This window comes from Zeugodacus cucurbitae, chromosome 3, assembly GCF_028554725.1.
Source record: "Zeugodacus cucurbitae isolate PBARC_wt_2022May chromosome 3, idZeuCucr1.2, whole genome shotgun sequence".
Classification (NCBI taxonomy): domain Eukaryota; kingdom Metazoa; phylum Arthropoda; class Insecta; order Diptera; family Tephritidae; genus Zeugodacus; species Zeugodacus cucurbitae.
Window position 1 is genome coordinate 773,923 of NC_071668.1, and position 17,673 is coordinate 791,595.

Below are 17,673 nucleotides of genomic sequence, written 5' to 3' on the forward strand. Positions count from 1 at the left end.
ATCCCTGGCTCAATGTGCGGTATATCACTGCCTAAACATACAAGCAAATACAACTCTACCTATCATATAAATTAAAGAAATTCCGAAAATAAATATAGATAGATTAGACTCTCTGAACACGGGCATTATTTTGAAGAGATTTCCAGTAGACTCTATGACTACTGGGAAGATTTCCCGTAACCGCAAGGAATGACGACGGGACAAAGTTGAGTATGTTGAGAGATGCAAGGAAATACAAAAGTTGAAGTTGTGTCATTCTTCAAAGCGGTTGTGAAATGTTTCAACTAAAATCATATCACAGCCAGCTTTGAGGAGCGATACGATGTCGTCAACAGCACCAATCGATGAAGACTCAGTGTGATTTATTGACTCGTTCCAAGTGTTCAGTTCAGTAATTGAGTAGCGCAAATATAAATTTCATCAATTAATTAATGTTCAATTTAAACTAAGCTCAAATAGCGTTTTCAAAACGCTTGCAGAGCAGTAAACATTTTGATATGTGGGTGGAAATTTCGATAGGAGCAATAAAAGCAAAAACAAAATGTGTATGTATGACATAGCTGGACGTTTAAAATTAAAGTAAAAATGTACAATTTTGGTTTCAGTAAGTATCTCTTCAACATCAGTGGGGTACACAGTTGCACAAAGTGTGGGCACAAAATTCAACAACGTCACTTTTCGAATGGTTTGTATATGAGTACATGTAGGCAATTTATTTGCTAGAATTTCATTTCAATTTATTTAGAACGTACACGCATAGACTGCCGTTTAAGCGAGAAATTGTGTGGGCTAAGGTTGTCGCGTTCAACTGTAAGAGCTAACGCAAAAAATTCGCCTTAAAATTACATATTTAAATAAAAACACCTACAAATTAAAGAGAAAAGCGCAAAGAAAATCTAATCGGAACTTTTTCAATTTAAGCTAGACTTGAAAACATGCATGTATTTTTCATACAGTTTAAACAAGACTATCATATCTTTATAGGCACAAATAAATCGTTATATAATAAATACAACCAATTTGAGCGCTTACCTCTATGCCAAATGAATGAAAAAAGCTCTTCGACCCACAAAACCCAATTATATGGTTTACGCCGGTTTTCTCAAAAGCTCTCAAAGCCCCTTTTGGTTTGAATTGTAACGGACCGCTGTTGATGTAAAAATTCGAAAGTGCGTTTTTTGAATATTTTACTCCATTTTTCTCAATGTGCGCGCACTGTTTCCAGAAATGTTCATATATTTTTGCTTTGACGAGAGTTCAATTAAGAAAATCGTTCAGGTGCTGCGTGTTTATGCGCTCGTTTGACATGTTGGATTTCGTTAAATTGCACATGAATATGTACACAAAAGCTCGTTTAATTGAATTAAATTGACGATCGACGCCGCCAGGTCGAAATATTGCGTTCTAAAAACTGACTAAAATGACAATGTCACAAGGTGAGTCCCGTGCTTTTACCCAAATACACGTCTGCAGCTGGAATCTCGATTTGCATTGGTCAACGTTTCGAAAAATGTAATGGGATTGATGAATTAACGGAAAAAAGTTTTGAAGTCGTATTAAGTATTTTTATACCAATGTGGTAAGACCCGAACAAATTTAAGGATACTATCTTGGCGCTAGTATTAGGTTTTTACTTCAAAGAGACAATTATTGAAGTCTTCAAGAGATTTTGAAACATAATGAGAGCGCTGACCAAAAAGCAGGTGCAAAGTACGAAGACTTTTAATGAGTTCCGTTTATATTAAAATTTGCAATTTAAATACATATATAGAAATAAAAAAAAAAATTAAATGAATTGTGTTTTCAAATGCTTAAATACTTAATCAATAATATTCAATTCAACCAGCCTATTGTTCAGGCAAATTTAACAAATAAACACGCACATACTCACTCACCCGTTGAGTGAATAACTTCACTTTATTTAGATTTGACACAACACCTTAACGATTGCGGGAGCTTTTTGTAAGCTCTCGAGCGCCAAACCTACCATACTAACTTCAAGCTTGCTCTTCCAAATTAGACGAAAACTAGCAGCGCTAGCATTAAACGTGTCAGTTGTAGCTCAACCGCCAATCCGAACAGTTTGCCGAAAATCGCATAATCGCTCCATTGCACCTCTACGAGTACTCAATAAGCAATCAATTAATCTTCCAAGCTACGGCGAAAAGTAATAACACTTGTGTATAAACAACAAAAAAGAACAACGCATGTAAAAAAAAACAAACTAACTAAAAGTCTGCGAATCTTAGAAACATAATTAGTAACAAGTGAAACACGAAATCGAGAAATAACACACATTTTCCTACTTCTTAAACTGTTAACTGTGGTATTTGTAAGTAAACGCCGCAAGGAGTGTAAGCGCGTTTTCCGAGTGAGCATAGCTATTTCCCCGAGCATAGAAGGTCCGCTTGAGGAAATATTGCTAACCACCGAATAGACGTCTCGCGGAGAGGCAAGCAAGGTAAACAAAAAAAAATATAATTACAAAAACAACAAATAAAAAAACAAAATAAAAGGCAGCGCCGTAGACGGAAAGTGGGCGGCTTTTTGACATTGCCACTGTGGGCTGCCAGTGTTTGAGGCGCTTGCGGTGTCGAGGGTGCACCATTTGGTGCACTTCAATGCAATCACATGCAACATATGTACATGCAAATGCGGTGTACGTATCTGTGTGTGTATGCGCTAGTTTCGTGTGTGTGTGTGTGTATGTTTTAATGTTGTTGCATTGTTGTTTCAGTTCATTGACTGATTGCCGCAAACTGCAATGGGATCGCTATGGGATGGGCGGCATCGCTGCTGGTGTTATTGTTTTTTGTTTTTTCATTCAAAATGTTTTCGAAAACGTTCCGATTTACAGATTGTTCCATATAAATGGATGTACATATGTATGTGTGCGCTTGCGGCAGGGAATATTTAATGAATGCTGCGGAAATAGCCAAATAAGTAAATTTCTCATTATAATTTTCACATTTTGCGAACATTATTAAGGTTGAGGGGATCTGAACTACGAATGAAAATAATCGGATAGTGATCGGCTATTGCCATTTAAGACAACATCTTCTCCATAAACATTTAATTAATAGTTTAGATTTTGTAGATATTTGAATAAATTAATTGTTTTGGGATTGATTGAATGTAAATTATTTATATATAAACATATGTAAATATACAGATATGTATATGCTCTGGGTTAGTATGTGCAAATCTTGTCTAATCTCAACTATGATTTAGATATTCTAACGATCTTTTGTAAGTATGTATGTATGTATATGATTATTCCTATCTTTTCTTTGTACATACATAAATATAATGATATATTATGTCATATGCAATTTGTATTCGCTTATGGTTTAATTACATAAGTATACACATTCACTTGTAAAAGTTGATATTGCGGTTTAGAAACGTTTTATAAATATAGAATAAATGTATACATATGTACGTACATACATAGTTGAGTAGGTGAGGTTATACCCTCCAAGCGATAATAACAATCAAAGCAAATCAGCCTCTTGAAACATACAGAATTACTATGTAAAAACATTGTGCATATAAATATTTGCGTACAAGTATTGAAAGCAAAACAGATGTATGACATCAGCATAAGAAACCGGTCTTTAGATTTCACAGCTAATCTCATTTACCATTTCCCGCTTATGAACTCACGACATCATGAAAAAGAGCCAATCTTTCAAACGAACCGGAATAGGTGGTTGAGGTGCCGAATTGTAGCACTTTAATTGAGACAAGCGAACGGTGTTCATTTCCGAATAAGTACATACACACTTATGTGCGTGTGTGTGTGTGTTTGTAAAATGCAATTTCCGCACCACCAACGCGATCAGTGATCAGTGATCGGCAAGCGTACATATTAGCCAGCTAAGCCAAGTAAGCTCATTTCGTAAAGCGGCCAAACGGCCACAAAGTCACCTCACAAAGTGTCCGCGAATTTACATTTACATATGTATATGCCACAGTATATATGTACGTGAGTTTGCATTATCGATCAGTTGAACCAGATCTGTTTTTTGGCAAGCAACCAAATGTTGGGCCAATATGTCAACGACACTTTTCAGCGTTTTCTTCCGTGAAAGCGCGTTAAGCAACGCTTGTGAAAGTTTACAACAAAAATCTGATTGTATATAATAACAGTAACTTGTGTTATGCATATGGAAAATAGTATATCAAGCGGCTAATTTGCGTTTGAAAACTTGTTACTTTAAAATTGACGTCATTTGTTTTATATCCACTCACTATTTACATATGTATATACCTAATGCTCTTTGGTATTTAATTTTGTATTTTATTGTGCTATTGCTCTTTTGCTCTCCCCGTGCCATTCGTAAAAAAAAACTCCAGTCTTTTGACTTCGATTTAAATATGTGTATTACCTCATCTCGCTGAGAGAAAAAAATCAAATTAAATTCCCATTATAAAATATGAAATCATGCTAGCAATATTAAGACTGATTTATACGCAAGCATACATACATATATATGCACATAGATTCTCATAATGGCCTCAGATTGGCGGTGAAATGTTTCTAAATTTGAAGAAATGTAAACTTTGTTTCATAACCATTTATAGATTATTATATGACCCAACGTTACATTAACAACCACGAAAATTTATCGGGTCAAAATAATTGTTTGTCATCTATCACTTGTGAATGAGTATAGTCGTATATAAATATTGGATTTTTGAATGCTTGCAGCATTATCCATATTTGCACACGAGTATAGTATTTCAATAGAAAACTTTCTTCAACAAAATTAGAATTTTCATCCTCCGCATTTTATACAGTTTGTCTGGCATTTTAATTTAATTTTTTAACAGCGCATTTCATTGAATCTTAAACAGAATACACCTATGTCTGTATGTCATTTCCATATATAGCTAAGAATAAACGGCCGTAGACATGTCTGTATTTATTTGCATGTATGTATGTGTGTTCAAGCTATTGAATCAGCTACATAATGTAACGCAATATCTGATGACACAAAAACATGTCTCAAACAGTCAGTCATTCAGTTGTGTGGGCGACAATGATGTATAGTTTTTCAATGCGAGTTCACCGTGATCGTTCTTCTAATCAAGACACACATACGAGTATATGCGTTTAGAAATATGGATTCAATATTGTATAAAAATATCACTAATGAATCAAGTTTATACTTGAGGTTTCTTTACTATTTTACTAAAAGTGTTTACAGTCCCATATACTCGTATAAGCAACTGGGCCACTTGGCGTATGAGCAACATTTCACTGTTTGGAGCTTCACAACTCTCTTGTGTGTGTGTGGACATAAAGCATCTCTGGCTTCAAGGCATATTATGCTATTGTACTTTTTTGAAAAAATTATTTTATTTTTAACGATCGAAGAGTTATTTTGGACACTTGAATAGAGTATTCAGAACTAACTACATATGTACCTTTGCTATATACATATTTTTCTATGAAGTTGCGGCCTCAGACCGATACATATACTCCTATAAAGTGTAAGCAAAACTAATTTACGCAATGCTTAATTTCCGTCTATATTATGATTGTAATTATTATTTTTTCCATCAATTTCGAATGATTGCATGACAAATTAACACGAAGGTTTCTGAAATGTTGTTGCTACCCTTGAAAAGTCCGATATAATAGTCGACAAATCATAGGAAATTACCGCAGATGGTTTTTTATTCGGAACTCAATGAGGTCTGTAGAGATATTTCGATTTGGTCGTCTTATAACAAACCTACCTCAATCGCTATGCCACCCCTCATCGGCCAAACACGTCGCCACTAACAACCGAACTCCAAAATATACCAAAATAATGTTAAGGTAAATCAAAATGAGGGCAACCAATCAAAAATACGTTTACCATCACCACAACACCATGCAAACAGACACAATTGTTTAGTGATATACGTACATATTAGGACTCTTAAAATTATTCGATTGACCTGAAAACCGATTATTCGAATATCCGGTTTGTAACCGCTCGTACGAATATTAACCGGTTAGTACTATTTGATTAGTCGCAATGTTACGACTATTCGAATAGTCGTTCTACTGCGGTTATTCGAATAATTATACTGTCACTATTCGAAGAAATGAAAATTGTTTGAAATCCAAACCTTTGAGTTTTGTTTATTTTTACTTGTGAAAATGTCAATTGTGCGCATTTTTCCTGTGTTTCACATTTTTCAACAAAAATAGAAATTTAATGAACTTACACTATTCGAATAGTCGACAACGAACGGTTAACCGGATAGTCGGAAATGAGCGGTTAATCGAATAGTCGATGACTGACGACTATCCGAATAGTGCAAACCGAATATTATTATTCGAATAATGCCCTATTCGGTTAATTCGGTTAGTCGATTAGTCGTATACCAAGAGCTCTAGTACATATGTATATGTATGTATGTATGTGTGTCTGTAAACATTATCCATTGTGACCGAAAATTTCGAAATATAGGTGCTTTGTTTTGTTCCGCTTCACTACGCCATTAAAATAATGGTTGTCCTAGAAAATGTGACGTTCTTCATGACATTCCTTTGCATGTGTGCATTTGTGTTTCTGTAGACACAATCGATGCATGCTAGCTAAAAGCTAGTCAGTCAGCTGTTGTTAGAGTCTGAATGCATGATACCATGTAGGCATATTTATACTAGCATTGGTCTACATATACATATGTATGTTAGGATTTTGTATATATGAGAGAGAGAGACATGTATTCAATAAATGAAATATAAAATATGAGATATGAGATATTCCCCACATATAGTAAATGATAGTCTTATAGTATTATCTAGTTTGCTTCTCTTTTCACTAAAACTTCTACTTTTTATTGCAAAAACAAACAAAAAAATTGTGTTAAGTATCGTATTTTGTGAATAATTATTTTGAATGAAAACAGTTGCCTGAGAACCTGCTCTGATAAACACAATTCTAATGTGTCAAAGTCGTTTTTTTATGTGCCTTATTTCTCTACACATTTCAATTAATCTGTAAAAACAACAAAACACGTAATTCTCTTGCAAATATTGCTTAAATAATAGATCTCAATACGAGCAAAATGGTGACTGTGGTAAATTGAAAATTCCCCTGGATCATATAAACGCGCGACTGTTTACATACATATATACATATAAATGTATTTATGGTTATTTCTTCCCATAGAGCAAGGCAGCAAAGACGAAAAAGATACGCGGACCCTGTGAACCAGTAAATAAGAAACGACTGCTGACCATGGGCACCGGCATCGAACAAAGACCTTGGACACCGACTGTGCGTCGCGGTAAAATTGCCGCGGAGACTTCTAGTCCGGGACCAGCGTGTGTGCAACTACCAACGTTAGTCGGTACGATTTAGTTTCAAATTCCAATCAAGCATAAGAAAACTTGCGAAAACTTTATGAGTGGTTGTATAATATACCGTTTAAAATTCACGCTAGGCAAGAAAGTACCCGACTCGAAGAAACCAGGCGCTCCAGCATTTACCTTTGGGCAGAAACATCGCAGTAACTTCGATTCAATTGGACCTGGGCCAGCGCAATACGATGTCTCCGGTTTAGGTATGAAAGGAAAGGCCACGCCACCAGCAGCGAGTTTGCGTAGTCGCCCCAAAGACAAAACACTATTCAGAACGCCCGCTCCCGGCGAATACGATGTGGATCGATCTGCAAAGGCCGTCGTCGACGCCACACCCAAGTATTCGTTCGGCCAAAAGCCGCCAAATGAGAAGCCAAACCTAACTCCTGGTAAGTTAATTTGGTGCCTTGAAAAGTTAAGCCATTGCTATAGGTCTTCATCAGATAATCATCAAATCTATTAACTATTTGTTTATGGATGGATGGATGGGCATTCCGCACTTTTGTTTGACTTATGATATCTAATGCCGGTCCAATTTCTAATACACACCTACCTTAAAGCTTTCGATCACGTATTTGGTACTAAGGTCATTCATTGTTCATTATTAACACACATCCAATGCATGTGCCCCATTCATAACTTTTAAATGTTTCAGTTCTATGTCGATGAGTTTTTCATTCAAACAAATCAAATAATTGGAATTTTAGATGACGCCCAACCATGCTTTAACACCGAATCAATAATGTGTGTGCTTCTGTTCATTAACGTATGAAAGCCCCGTATGAGCTTACATACCTGCGCACCATATGTCATATGATAGTGATAAGAAATCAAAAAGTCTAACCAGATCGGAGGTAAATTATTAATCGCTTTTGAATTCTTCGTAGTGTAGTGAGTTGGTTTGTTAACTTGCGAGTATTGAACAGAAAGCTTCATGTAAATTTGAAATATTTGACCACCTCTATTTAAATCATACACTGAATCATTTCACACCTCTGACACCTAAATACATACATACATACGTAGTAGTATGAAAGAACATAGTTTCACATAGTATCGATTATATTATATTCTAGGCTTATGTAGACAATAGATATGCAAAAGTAGATCTATTTCATTTTCTTATTATTTATGCAATGAAGAGTTAGTTGTTGTGATATTTAAAGCTTTCTAAGAGCAAATAGTCATGATTTAACAACCGGTCTCTAATATCTTCAATTTTCCAATTGCCTTAATTATTAAAAAAATACCAGGATTAGAGAGTAAAGGATCGAGTTTTACTACAAGAACATTCGGAAGTTATTTCCCGTTTCTTTTGAGCGCTGACTCAGACAAACACAGTAAGAGAAGAGGTATCATCTAAGATATTTTGGAGAAAATATCATTTTATTTAATTTATTACATTATTTATTATATTCTAATACTCACAACCATTTCATATTTCATAAAACTAGAATAGAAAAGTGACAGCTTAGTGATTATAAATAATTGATACCTTGAATACCGCAAATACTCTCCGTGAGCATATGTATGAGTACTCTTTTGTAATTAATCTTTCTTATGTATTTGATCTTTCCTTAAATGATACATACATGTATGTATATATCGTTGTATGTATGTATGTATGAACGGTGTATGCTTTGTAGTATGTGCATGCCGTTGAATGATTGTATGCTTTTGGCATGTCTCTCCAAGCAAATTTCTTTAACTCAATAACCCAAAATGAAAGGATTCACATTCGTCCAGCGCTCAAGACCTCTTTTAATTCCACATTTTTATTTCTCTTCCAATAATGGTAAATAACCAAAATTATTTAATGGAATGCTGGTAATAAATAGCGCCAAATAGCTATCGCCCAGAGGTATCATTTATTAAAAAGAAAGCACCGAGCTACACTTTTGGTAGAAGAACAAAGCTCAGCTTCGAAAAGGCGACTCCAGGTAATGCGTTATACGGTAGATACTAGTCAATACATACATTTAGTACACAGAAAAAGATTATTAGATTGCAACTTATAGTATAATATATACATACATACATACACATTTGAATGCTCATGTAAATGATGAGAAAGTAATCACGGCTTTGCCATTTGCATCGTAAAGTAATTAACATTAATATGAGCTTATACTAAAATGTCGTTTGACCGTGCTTAACTGAAGTCAATATTTTTGTATAAACATACATACGTACATATGTATGTTCCAAGCCCCCATCATGCTACATAACTCAACAAATGTACCAACAATTATTTTTTATTCAAATAGCACCCGGTGACTACCAAACGGAAAAAATTCGTTTAGATCACAGTCCTGCCTTTTCAATCGCGGGCAGACATGACATTCATAAATTCAACGACTCTCCTGCACCAGGAACATATTGCCCCGAAAACGTTCGTTTAGGCAATACTCCGGCTTATACCATAAGCGGAAGAAATGCTAAGATTTCAGTTAATGAAACCCCTGGCCCAGGAAATTATTGTCCTGAGAAGGTCAGACTCGATTATACCCCTGCGTATTCTATGGGTGGTCGTCACAACCTTCAAAAAACCATCGACACACCGGCACCAGGAGCTTATTGCCCTGAAAAAGTTCGTCTTGACAATACCCCATCATACACAATGGCTGGAAAACACGATCCAAAACTCAATAACGACACACCCGCACCTGGAGATTACTGTCCGGAGAAGGTGAGACTCGATCATACTCCTTCGTATTCAATGGGAGGTCGTCACAACCTTCAAAAACCCAGTGAAACACCGGCACCAGGAGCTTATTGTCCTGAGAAAGTTCGTCTTGACAATACCCCATCATACACAATGGCGGGAAAACACGATCCAAAACTCAATAACGATACACCCGCTCCTGGAGATTACTGTCCGGAGAAGGTCAGACTCGATCATACTCCTGCGTATTCAATGGGTGGTCGCCACAACCTTCAAAAACCCAGTGATACACCTGCACCAGGAGCTTATTGCCCTGAGAAAGTTCGTCTTGACAATACCCCATCATACACAATGGCGGGAAAACACGATCCCAAACAGAATAACGATACACCCGCTCCTGGAGATTACTATCCGGAGAAGGTCAGACTCGATCATACTCCTGCGTATTCAATGGGTGGTCGCCACAACCTTCAAAAACCCAGTGACACACCGGCACCAGGAGCTTATTGCCCTGAGAAAGTTCGTCTTGACAATACCCCATCATACACAATAGCGGGAAAACACGATCCAAAACTCACTAACGATACACCCGCTCCTGGAGATTACTGTCCGGAGAAGGTCAGACTCGATCATACACCTGCGTATTCAATGGGTGGTCGCCACAACCTTCAAAAACCCAGTGATACACCTGCACCAGGAGCTTATTGCCCTGAGAAAGTTCGTCTTGACAATACCCCATCATACACAATGGCGGGAAAACACGATCCAAAACTGAATAACGATACACCCGCTCCTGGAGATTACTGTCCGGAGAAGGTCAGACTCGATCATACTCCTGCGTATTCAATGGGTGGTCGCCACAACCTTCAAAAACCCAGTGACACACCGGCACCAGGAGCTTATTGCCCTGAGAAAGTTCGTCTTGACAATACCCCATCATACACAATGGCGGGAAAACACGATCCAAAACCCAATAATGACACACCCGCACCTGGAGATTACTGTCCGGAGAAGGTCAGACTCGATCATACTCCTGCGTATTCAATGGGTGGTCGTCACAACCTTCAAAAACCCAGTGACACACCGGCACCAGGAGCTTATTGCCCTGAGAAAGTTCGTCTTGACAATACCCCATCATACACAATGGCGGGAAAACACGATCCAAAACTGAATAACGATACACCCGCTCCTGGAGATTACTGTCCGGAAAAGGTCAGACTCGATCATACTCCTGCGTATTCAATGGGTGGTCGTCACAACCTTCAAAAACCCAGTGACACACCGGCACCAGGAGCTTATTGCCCTGAGAAAGTTCGTCTTGACAATACCCCATCATACACAATGGCGGGAAAACACGATCCCAAACAGAATAACGATACACCCGCTCCTGGAGATTACTGTCCGGAGAAGGTCAGACTCGATCATACTCCTGCGTATTCAATGGGTGGTCGCCACAACCTTCAAAAACCCAGTGACACACCGGCACCAGGAGCTTATTGCCCTGAGAAAGTTCGTCTTGACAATACCCCATCATACACAATGGCGGGAAAACACGATCCAAAACTGAATAACGATACACCCGCTCCTGGAGATTACTGTCCGGAGAAGGTCAGACTCGATCATACTCCTGCGTATTCAATGGGTGGTCGCCACAACCTTCAAAAACCCAGTGACACACCGGCGCCAGGGGCTTATTGCCCTGAAAAAGTTCGTCTTGACAATACCCCATCATACACAATGGCGGGAAAACACGATCCCAAACAGAATAACGATACACCCGCTCCTGGAGATTACTGTCCGGAGAAGGTCAGACTCGATCATACTCCTGCGTATTCAATGGGTGGTCGTCACAACCTTCAAAAACCCAGTGACACACCGGCACCAGGAGCTTATTGCCCTGAGAAAGTTCGTCTTGACAATACCCCATCATACACAATGGCGGGAAAACACGATCCAAAACTCAATAATGACACACCCGCACCTGGAGATTACTGTTCGGAGAAGGTCAGACTCGATCATACTCCTGCGTATTCAATGGGTGGTCGTCACAACCTTCAAAAACCCAGTGACACACCGGCACCAGGAGCTTATTGCCCTGAGAAAGTTCGTCTTGACAATACCCCATCATACACAATGGCGGGAAAACACGATCCAAAACTGAATAACGATACACCCGCTCCTGGAGATTACTGTCCGGAAAAGGTCAGACTCGATCATACTCCTGCGTATTCAATGGGTGGTCGTCACAACCTTCAAAAACCCAGTGACACACCGGCACCAGGAGCTTATTGCCCTGAGAAAGTTCGTCTTGACAATACCCCATCATACACAATGGCGGGAAAACACGATCCCAAACAGAATAACGATACACCCGCTCCTGGAGATTACTGTCCGGAGAAGGTCAGACTCGATCATACTCCTGCGTATTCAATGGGTGGTCGCCACAACCTTCAAAAACCCAGTGACACACCGGCGCCAGGGGCTTATTGCCCTGAAAAAGTTCGTCTTGACAATACCCCATCATACACAATGGCGGGAAAACACGATCCAAAACTCAATAATGACACACCCGCACCTGGAGATTACTGTCCGGAGAAGGTCAGACTCGATCATACTCCTGCGTATTCAATGGGTGGTCGCCACAACCTTCAAAAACCCAGTGACACACCGGCGCCAGGGGCTTATTGCCCTGAAAAAGTTCGTCTTGACAATACCCCATCATACACAATGGCGGGAAAACACGATCCCAAACAGAATAACGATACACCCGCTCCTGGAGATTACTGTCCGGAGAAGGTCAGACTCGATCATACTCCTGCGTATTCAATGGGTGGTCGCCACAACCTTCAAAAACCCAGTGACACACCGGCGCCAGGGGCTTATTGCCCTGAAAAAGTTCGTCTTGACAATACCCCATCATACACAATGGCGGGAAAACACGATCCCAAACAGAATAACGATACACCCGCTCCTGGAGATTACTGTCCGGAGAAGGTCAGACTCGATCATACTCCTGCGTATTCAATGGGTGGTCGCCACAACCTTCAAAAACCCAGTGACACACCGGCACCAGGAGCTTATTGCCCTGAGAAAGTTCGTCTTGACAATACCCCATCATACACAATGGCGGGAAAACACGATCCAAAACTCAATAATGACACACCCGCACCTGGAGATTACTGTCCGGAGAAGGTCAGACTCGATCATACTCCTGCGTATTCAATGGGTGGTCGCCACAACCTTCAAAAACCCAGTGACACACCGGCACCAGGAGCTTATTGCCCTGAGAAAGTTCGTCTTGACAATACCCCATCGTATACAATGGCGGGAAAGCATAATCCCAAAGTTAGTAACGATACGCCCGCTCCTGGTGATTATGCACCAGAAGCAGTGAAGCTTGACCACGCACCTGCATTTACCATTGTTGGGCGAAGGGATGTGCAGAAGGTTAGCGATACACCGGCGCCGGGTGAATATTATCCCGAAAAGGTCCGTCTAGACCATACTCCAGCTTTCACCATAAACAGCCGAAAATTCGTCAAACACATAGAATACACACCATCGCCATGTGATTATAAACCGGAAGAATGTAACCTTGACCAGTCCCCAGCTTACTCCTTTGGCATAAAAACAAATCCTCACGTTAGAAATGAATCTCCAGCACCAGGGCAATATGAATTCGAGAAGATTAACCTGGATCGAGGTCCCGCGTACACATTTGGCTTAAAAGTGACTCACGAATCAATCAGTGAAACCCCAGGTAAGACCGCTATATGTGTCGACAACTTCTTATTGCATATTATATCTACACATATGGTATATATATACATATTGCACACATAGAGCTTTTAAGAAAAATCAAATAAACTATATGCACTAGTATTTGCATTTACGACTGCACGCTTTATTGAAATCTAAAGTCATGTCCGAAGATTTCACAAGCCATAGCTTTATAATGTGCAACGTAGATTAATTACTTTACATTAGTATTTGTACATCTGTAAGTAATGATATTACGTCTCCGCAGCACCCACTGCATACGAACCCGAAAAACACACTCCCGATCACGCACCTTCCTTTAGTTTTGGTTTAAAGCCCAAGGACAAACTTGCCACGGAGGCGCCAGGTACGTTTTTAACACATTTGTTATTTTAATTTTTGTTGTTTTGCAAAGATCAATTGACCCATGGGTTGTGGATAAGCATACATAGATCACTTTATATATATCCGAAGTGAAGCATATACAATATTGAAATTTTAGTCAGATTTAGTTTGGTGAAAATCATTGAACCAACTCCAGTATTTTGGGTAACTAAGAAAGGTAGATAATCACTGTCTTTTCGAAAGCCGAAGAGGCTTCCGGGTTATACTAGTAATAAAGTACGAGATGTGTTAAAAAAATAACGGGAATTTTATAATTTTCAATTTACCAAAAGCCCACCCTCTATTTTCGGCCAAAAATAAAGAGACACTTAAAGGGCCGTAGTTTTACAAGTAAACGAAACATCGCTAAAGGTCCCAAAAATCGAGTTTGAGAAGTGTTTCGACTGGCTGGCATAAGTGCATACATATCGAAAGGTGCCAATTTTGAAGCCGACAACATAAAGTTAGACGAATGAATATTTAAATTTTATTTCTCAAAAAAAAAAATTACCGTTATTTTTTTGAAGACACCTCGTAGTGCAGATCGATTTTATTGCAGGGTATCTTCAGATCTTTGAACTTCATTACTATACTACTCTTCTATCGCGTGTCTATTTCTATAAGCCACATCTGAGGTGTGAAACATTTACTTAATTTATATATTTTTTCGAGTATTATTCTGATGCTCGCTTACTAGGTTAAGGGGCCTTATAATTATTTACACCAATCGTATATGTATGAATGTGTATGTGAGTTTTTATTTGTATTTTCATCTTTGTGATTCTCAAAGCACCCGGTCACTATCGCCCCGAAAACTGTAAATTAGACAATTCGCCAGCTTTCACATTCGGTCTCAAAGTGGCGCCCATGCCAGGTAAGTCCTATGGATGTAGAAATCTCCACTCCATAAATACATGTATATATACGTAGATATGCATCGACGTATGTATTCAATTGTAAATACTCTGCTTTTATGTGCTTTTTTCTTATTTTTCCTATTATTTCGTTTTTTCCTTGCTTTGTATGTACCTTTGTATTCATAAAAAATGATATTTCACATGCATGTCCTGTGCTTATCGCATATTCAGCTCTGCCAAAGGGTGCTTATGTAGAAGATCGCATTTTGCAAAGACGTGAACGGCGCTTAGCCAGTCCAGGTAAGTGCACACAAGTCCAAAATTAATCCGTTATCTACATACATACATATTGAATGTATAAAAAGAAGATGTTCCAGGAGTGCTCGATTTGATTTATAAAGATCTAAATTTGACATTCTAGACAGTTATTTGCCATTTCAGTAATCAATGAAGTTTCAAACTTTGTCTACTTATCACTTTAGTACCGCTGGATAATTCCTACTTTAAAGCAGTTATGAAATTACGAAAATAAAAACAAATATTTTATCGGTTTCTTTATCAAGTCGGCCACCATTGGAACCTCTCTGCTATTTGTAGAGTTTATAATGCATTCAAAAACACTTTTGTTCGCACAAATACACATTTTGGAAGTAGCTTCTTCACACTATAACTATAATTCCGAACACATACACGAGTGCTTATGTATATATTTCACACATTCTCACTGTAGTACGCACCAATCAAAACCAGAATCAGCAAAACGGCGAAGTGGCACAGACCACCGATTGTTGTTCTAATGATGTTGAGCGCACATCGAGCACAATCACCAGCACAACAACACGAAGAGTTGGCGAGCAAAATGTACTTGAAAACGGGCACGCAGGCCGCAGCAGCACCAGAACAACCGTCACGCAGCACATTACCAGCGGCACCCTGAGCAACGGCACCGATCCCAAAGCCAACGCCAGCGCCAAAGCTAAAGCCACCAAAACCTCATCCACTGTGACTTACACGGTTGTCGATGGTGGATTGGACAACGGTAGGGCAATGCACAGTGCGCACGGTATAGCTGACGGCAGCGCGGTCAAATCAGGCGGTACTATCACCAAAACGGTGATACAGCCGGACGGCACGTCTGTTACAACAACCACATCCTCGAAAACTTCGTCTGTCAAATATGTTGTTGAGGCGAACGCCACTCACGAAAAAATCATAAGGTAATATGAGTAAGATTGTGCGTATGTATGTATTGTATATACAAACAAACAATTTGGACAATAAGAAAAATCATCTCACATAAAATTTGTTTTTGCTTTACCAGCGCGTCGACTTACCCATCCATCCATTTCGCCAAACTTACGTGTATAATTAACTTGATCATCCCCAATTGTTTAGACGCAGTTTAAAACGTTACTCAACAAATATTATTTCTCCAACAGCTCCTAATGTCTATAAAATACCCACCGTCTTGGGTGTCAGCAAGGAAGGTCCGATACGTTCAGCGCCGGCCTTCACCATGGCCGGTAGACAGAAGCCGCGATTAATACCATCATTGTTGCTGCCCGGTCCCGGTGCCTACGATGGTGAATACTCGGTTATGAAATATAAGCCACCCATGTACACAATGCGCGGCAAATTCAAGTACCCGAGTGATGAGCACAATAAGCCAGGACCGGGCGCACACTGTCCCGAGAAGGTACTTAACACCCATGTTATTTCCACTTAAAAAACCCTCATATACATATAATCCCACACAAAATCTCACACTCGTACTTGGCACATGCGCAATTCTAACAATTTTAATTTCTCTTTAATGGACAATAGTATCAGTTGTACAGAACAAGTCCAGCACCGTCATTTTCCATTCATCATAGCCCATTTTTGGGCCAGAGAAGAGCTTATATCATACCGCATCTCAATCGCGTTTGCCTAGTTCCATAGGCCGCGTTGAGCAAACATTGAACATGTCTCTCTATTTAGCCATGGAACTATTGAGATCTATTATTTTGCAATGCGACCGATTTCATACTCATTTTCACTTTAATTGGAGAATCGAAAGAAAATTTTTAAGCAAGTCACATTTAAGTTCTGCAAGTATTTTAACGAATATTTATTTATCTCCAATGCATTGCTCTAATAATATATGTATGTATATTTGCGATTGTGTGTTTACATTCAAGTTTATTCATTTCAGGTTAATCTGTCACACGTTCCAGCCTACAGCTTCGGCATAAAACACTCGCCCTACATTGGACAGCTGCATGAAAAATGCGATTACGGTTTCTCCGGAATATGTTGAAGACGCCTTCATATTGCTGATTATCGAAACTCCAAGACGGTTTAGTTAAGTTAAAACTCCAATACGTTCAATACTATACATGTATACATATATATGTACATATGTAAACTAACAAGGGACCTACATGCGTTGATCTAAGAATGATCTGACTAATTTTTACTAAACTGGAATTGTGCGAGCATTGTAAATCGTTAATAATATTTTGTAAAAACATAATTTTATGAATAAATTCGATTAAATCCATATATATACATATAGTACATATAGTAAGATTCTAATACGGAAATTCACTTGCAAATAAATAAGTTTAAAAAGTAAAAAAAAAAAAGTGTTTGTCTTTTCT

At 38.7% G+C, this 17,673-nt stretch overlaps 1 protein-coding gene across 5 annotated transcripts; it reads left to right on the plus strand.

The window, feature by feature from the left end:
* The first annotated feature begins 2,051 nt into the window (after positions 1-2,051).
* Positions 2,052-16,681, plus strand: LOC105209672 (uncharacterized). Of its 5 annotated transcripts, none has more exons than XM_054227238.1 (10): positions 2,052-2,461; positions 7,176-7,356; positions 7,450-7,755; positions 9,205-9,306; positions 9,634-13,791; positions 14,059-14,157; positions 14,965-15,048; positions 15,263-15,331; positions 15,762-16,248; positions 16,471-16,681. In XM_054227238.1, the coding sequence occupies exons 2-10, from the start codon at positions 7,245-7,247 to the stop codon at positions 16,475-16,477; spliced, it is 5,424 nt and encodes a 1,807-aa protein (XP_054083213.1). In that variant the 5' UTR covers positions 2,052-2,461; positions 7,176-7,244; the 3' UTR covers positions 16,478-16,681. The 5 variants fall into 5 exon arrangements, with proteins under 5 accessions (XP_054083213.1, XP_054083216.1, XP_054083215.1 ...); XM_054227237.1 differs by lacking the exon at positions 2,052-2,461 and adding an exon at positions 6,874-7,083; XM_054227239.1 differs by lacking the exons at positions 2,052-2,461; positions 9,205-9,306 and adding an exon at positions 6,875-7,083.
* The last annotated feature ends 992 nt before the right edge of the window (positions 16,682-17,673 follow it).

What these genes read in the sequence shown, in the direction of transcription:
- LOC105209672 (XM_054227237.1), top strand. An exon ending in ACTTGCCACGGAGGCGCCAG is followed by an intron (nt 14,158 to 14,964) that starts GTACGTTTTTAA and finishes TGATTCTCAAAG; the next exon opens with CACCCGGTCACTATCGCCCC. An exon ending in CAAAGTGGCGCCCATGCCAG is followed by an intron (nt 15,049 to 15,262) that starts GTAAGTCCTATG and finishes TCGCATATTCAG; the next exon opens with CTCTGCCAAAGGGTGCTTAT.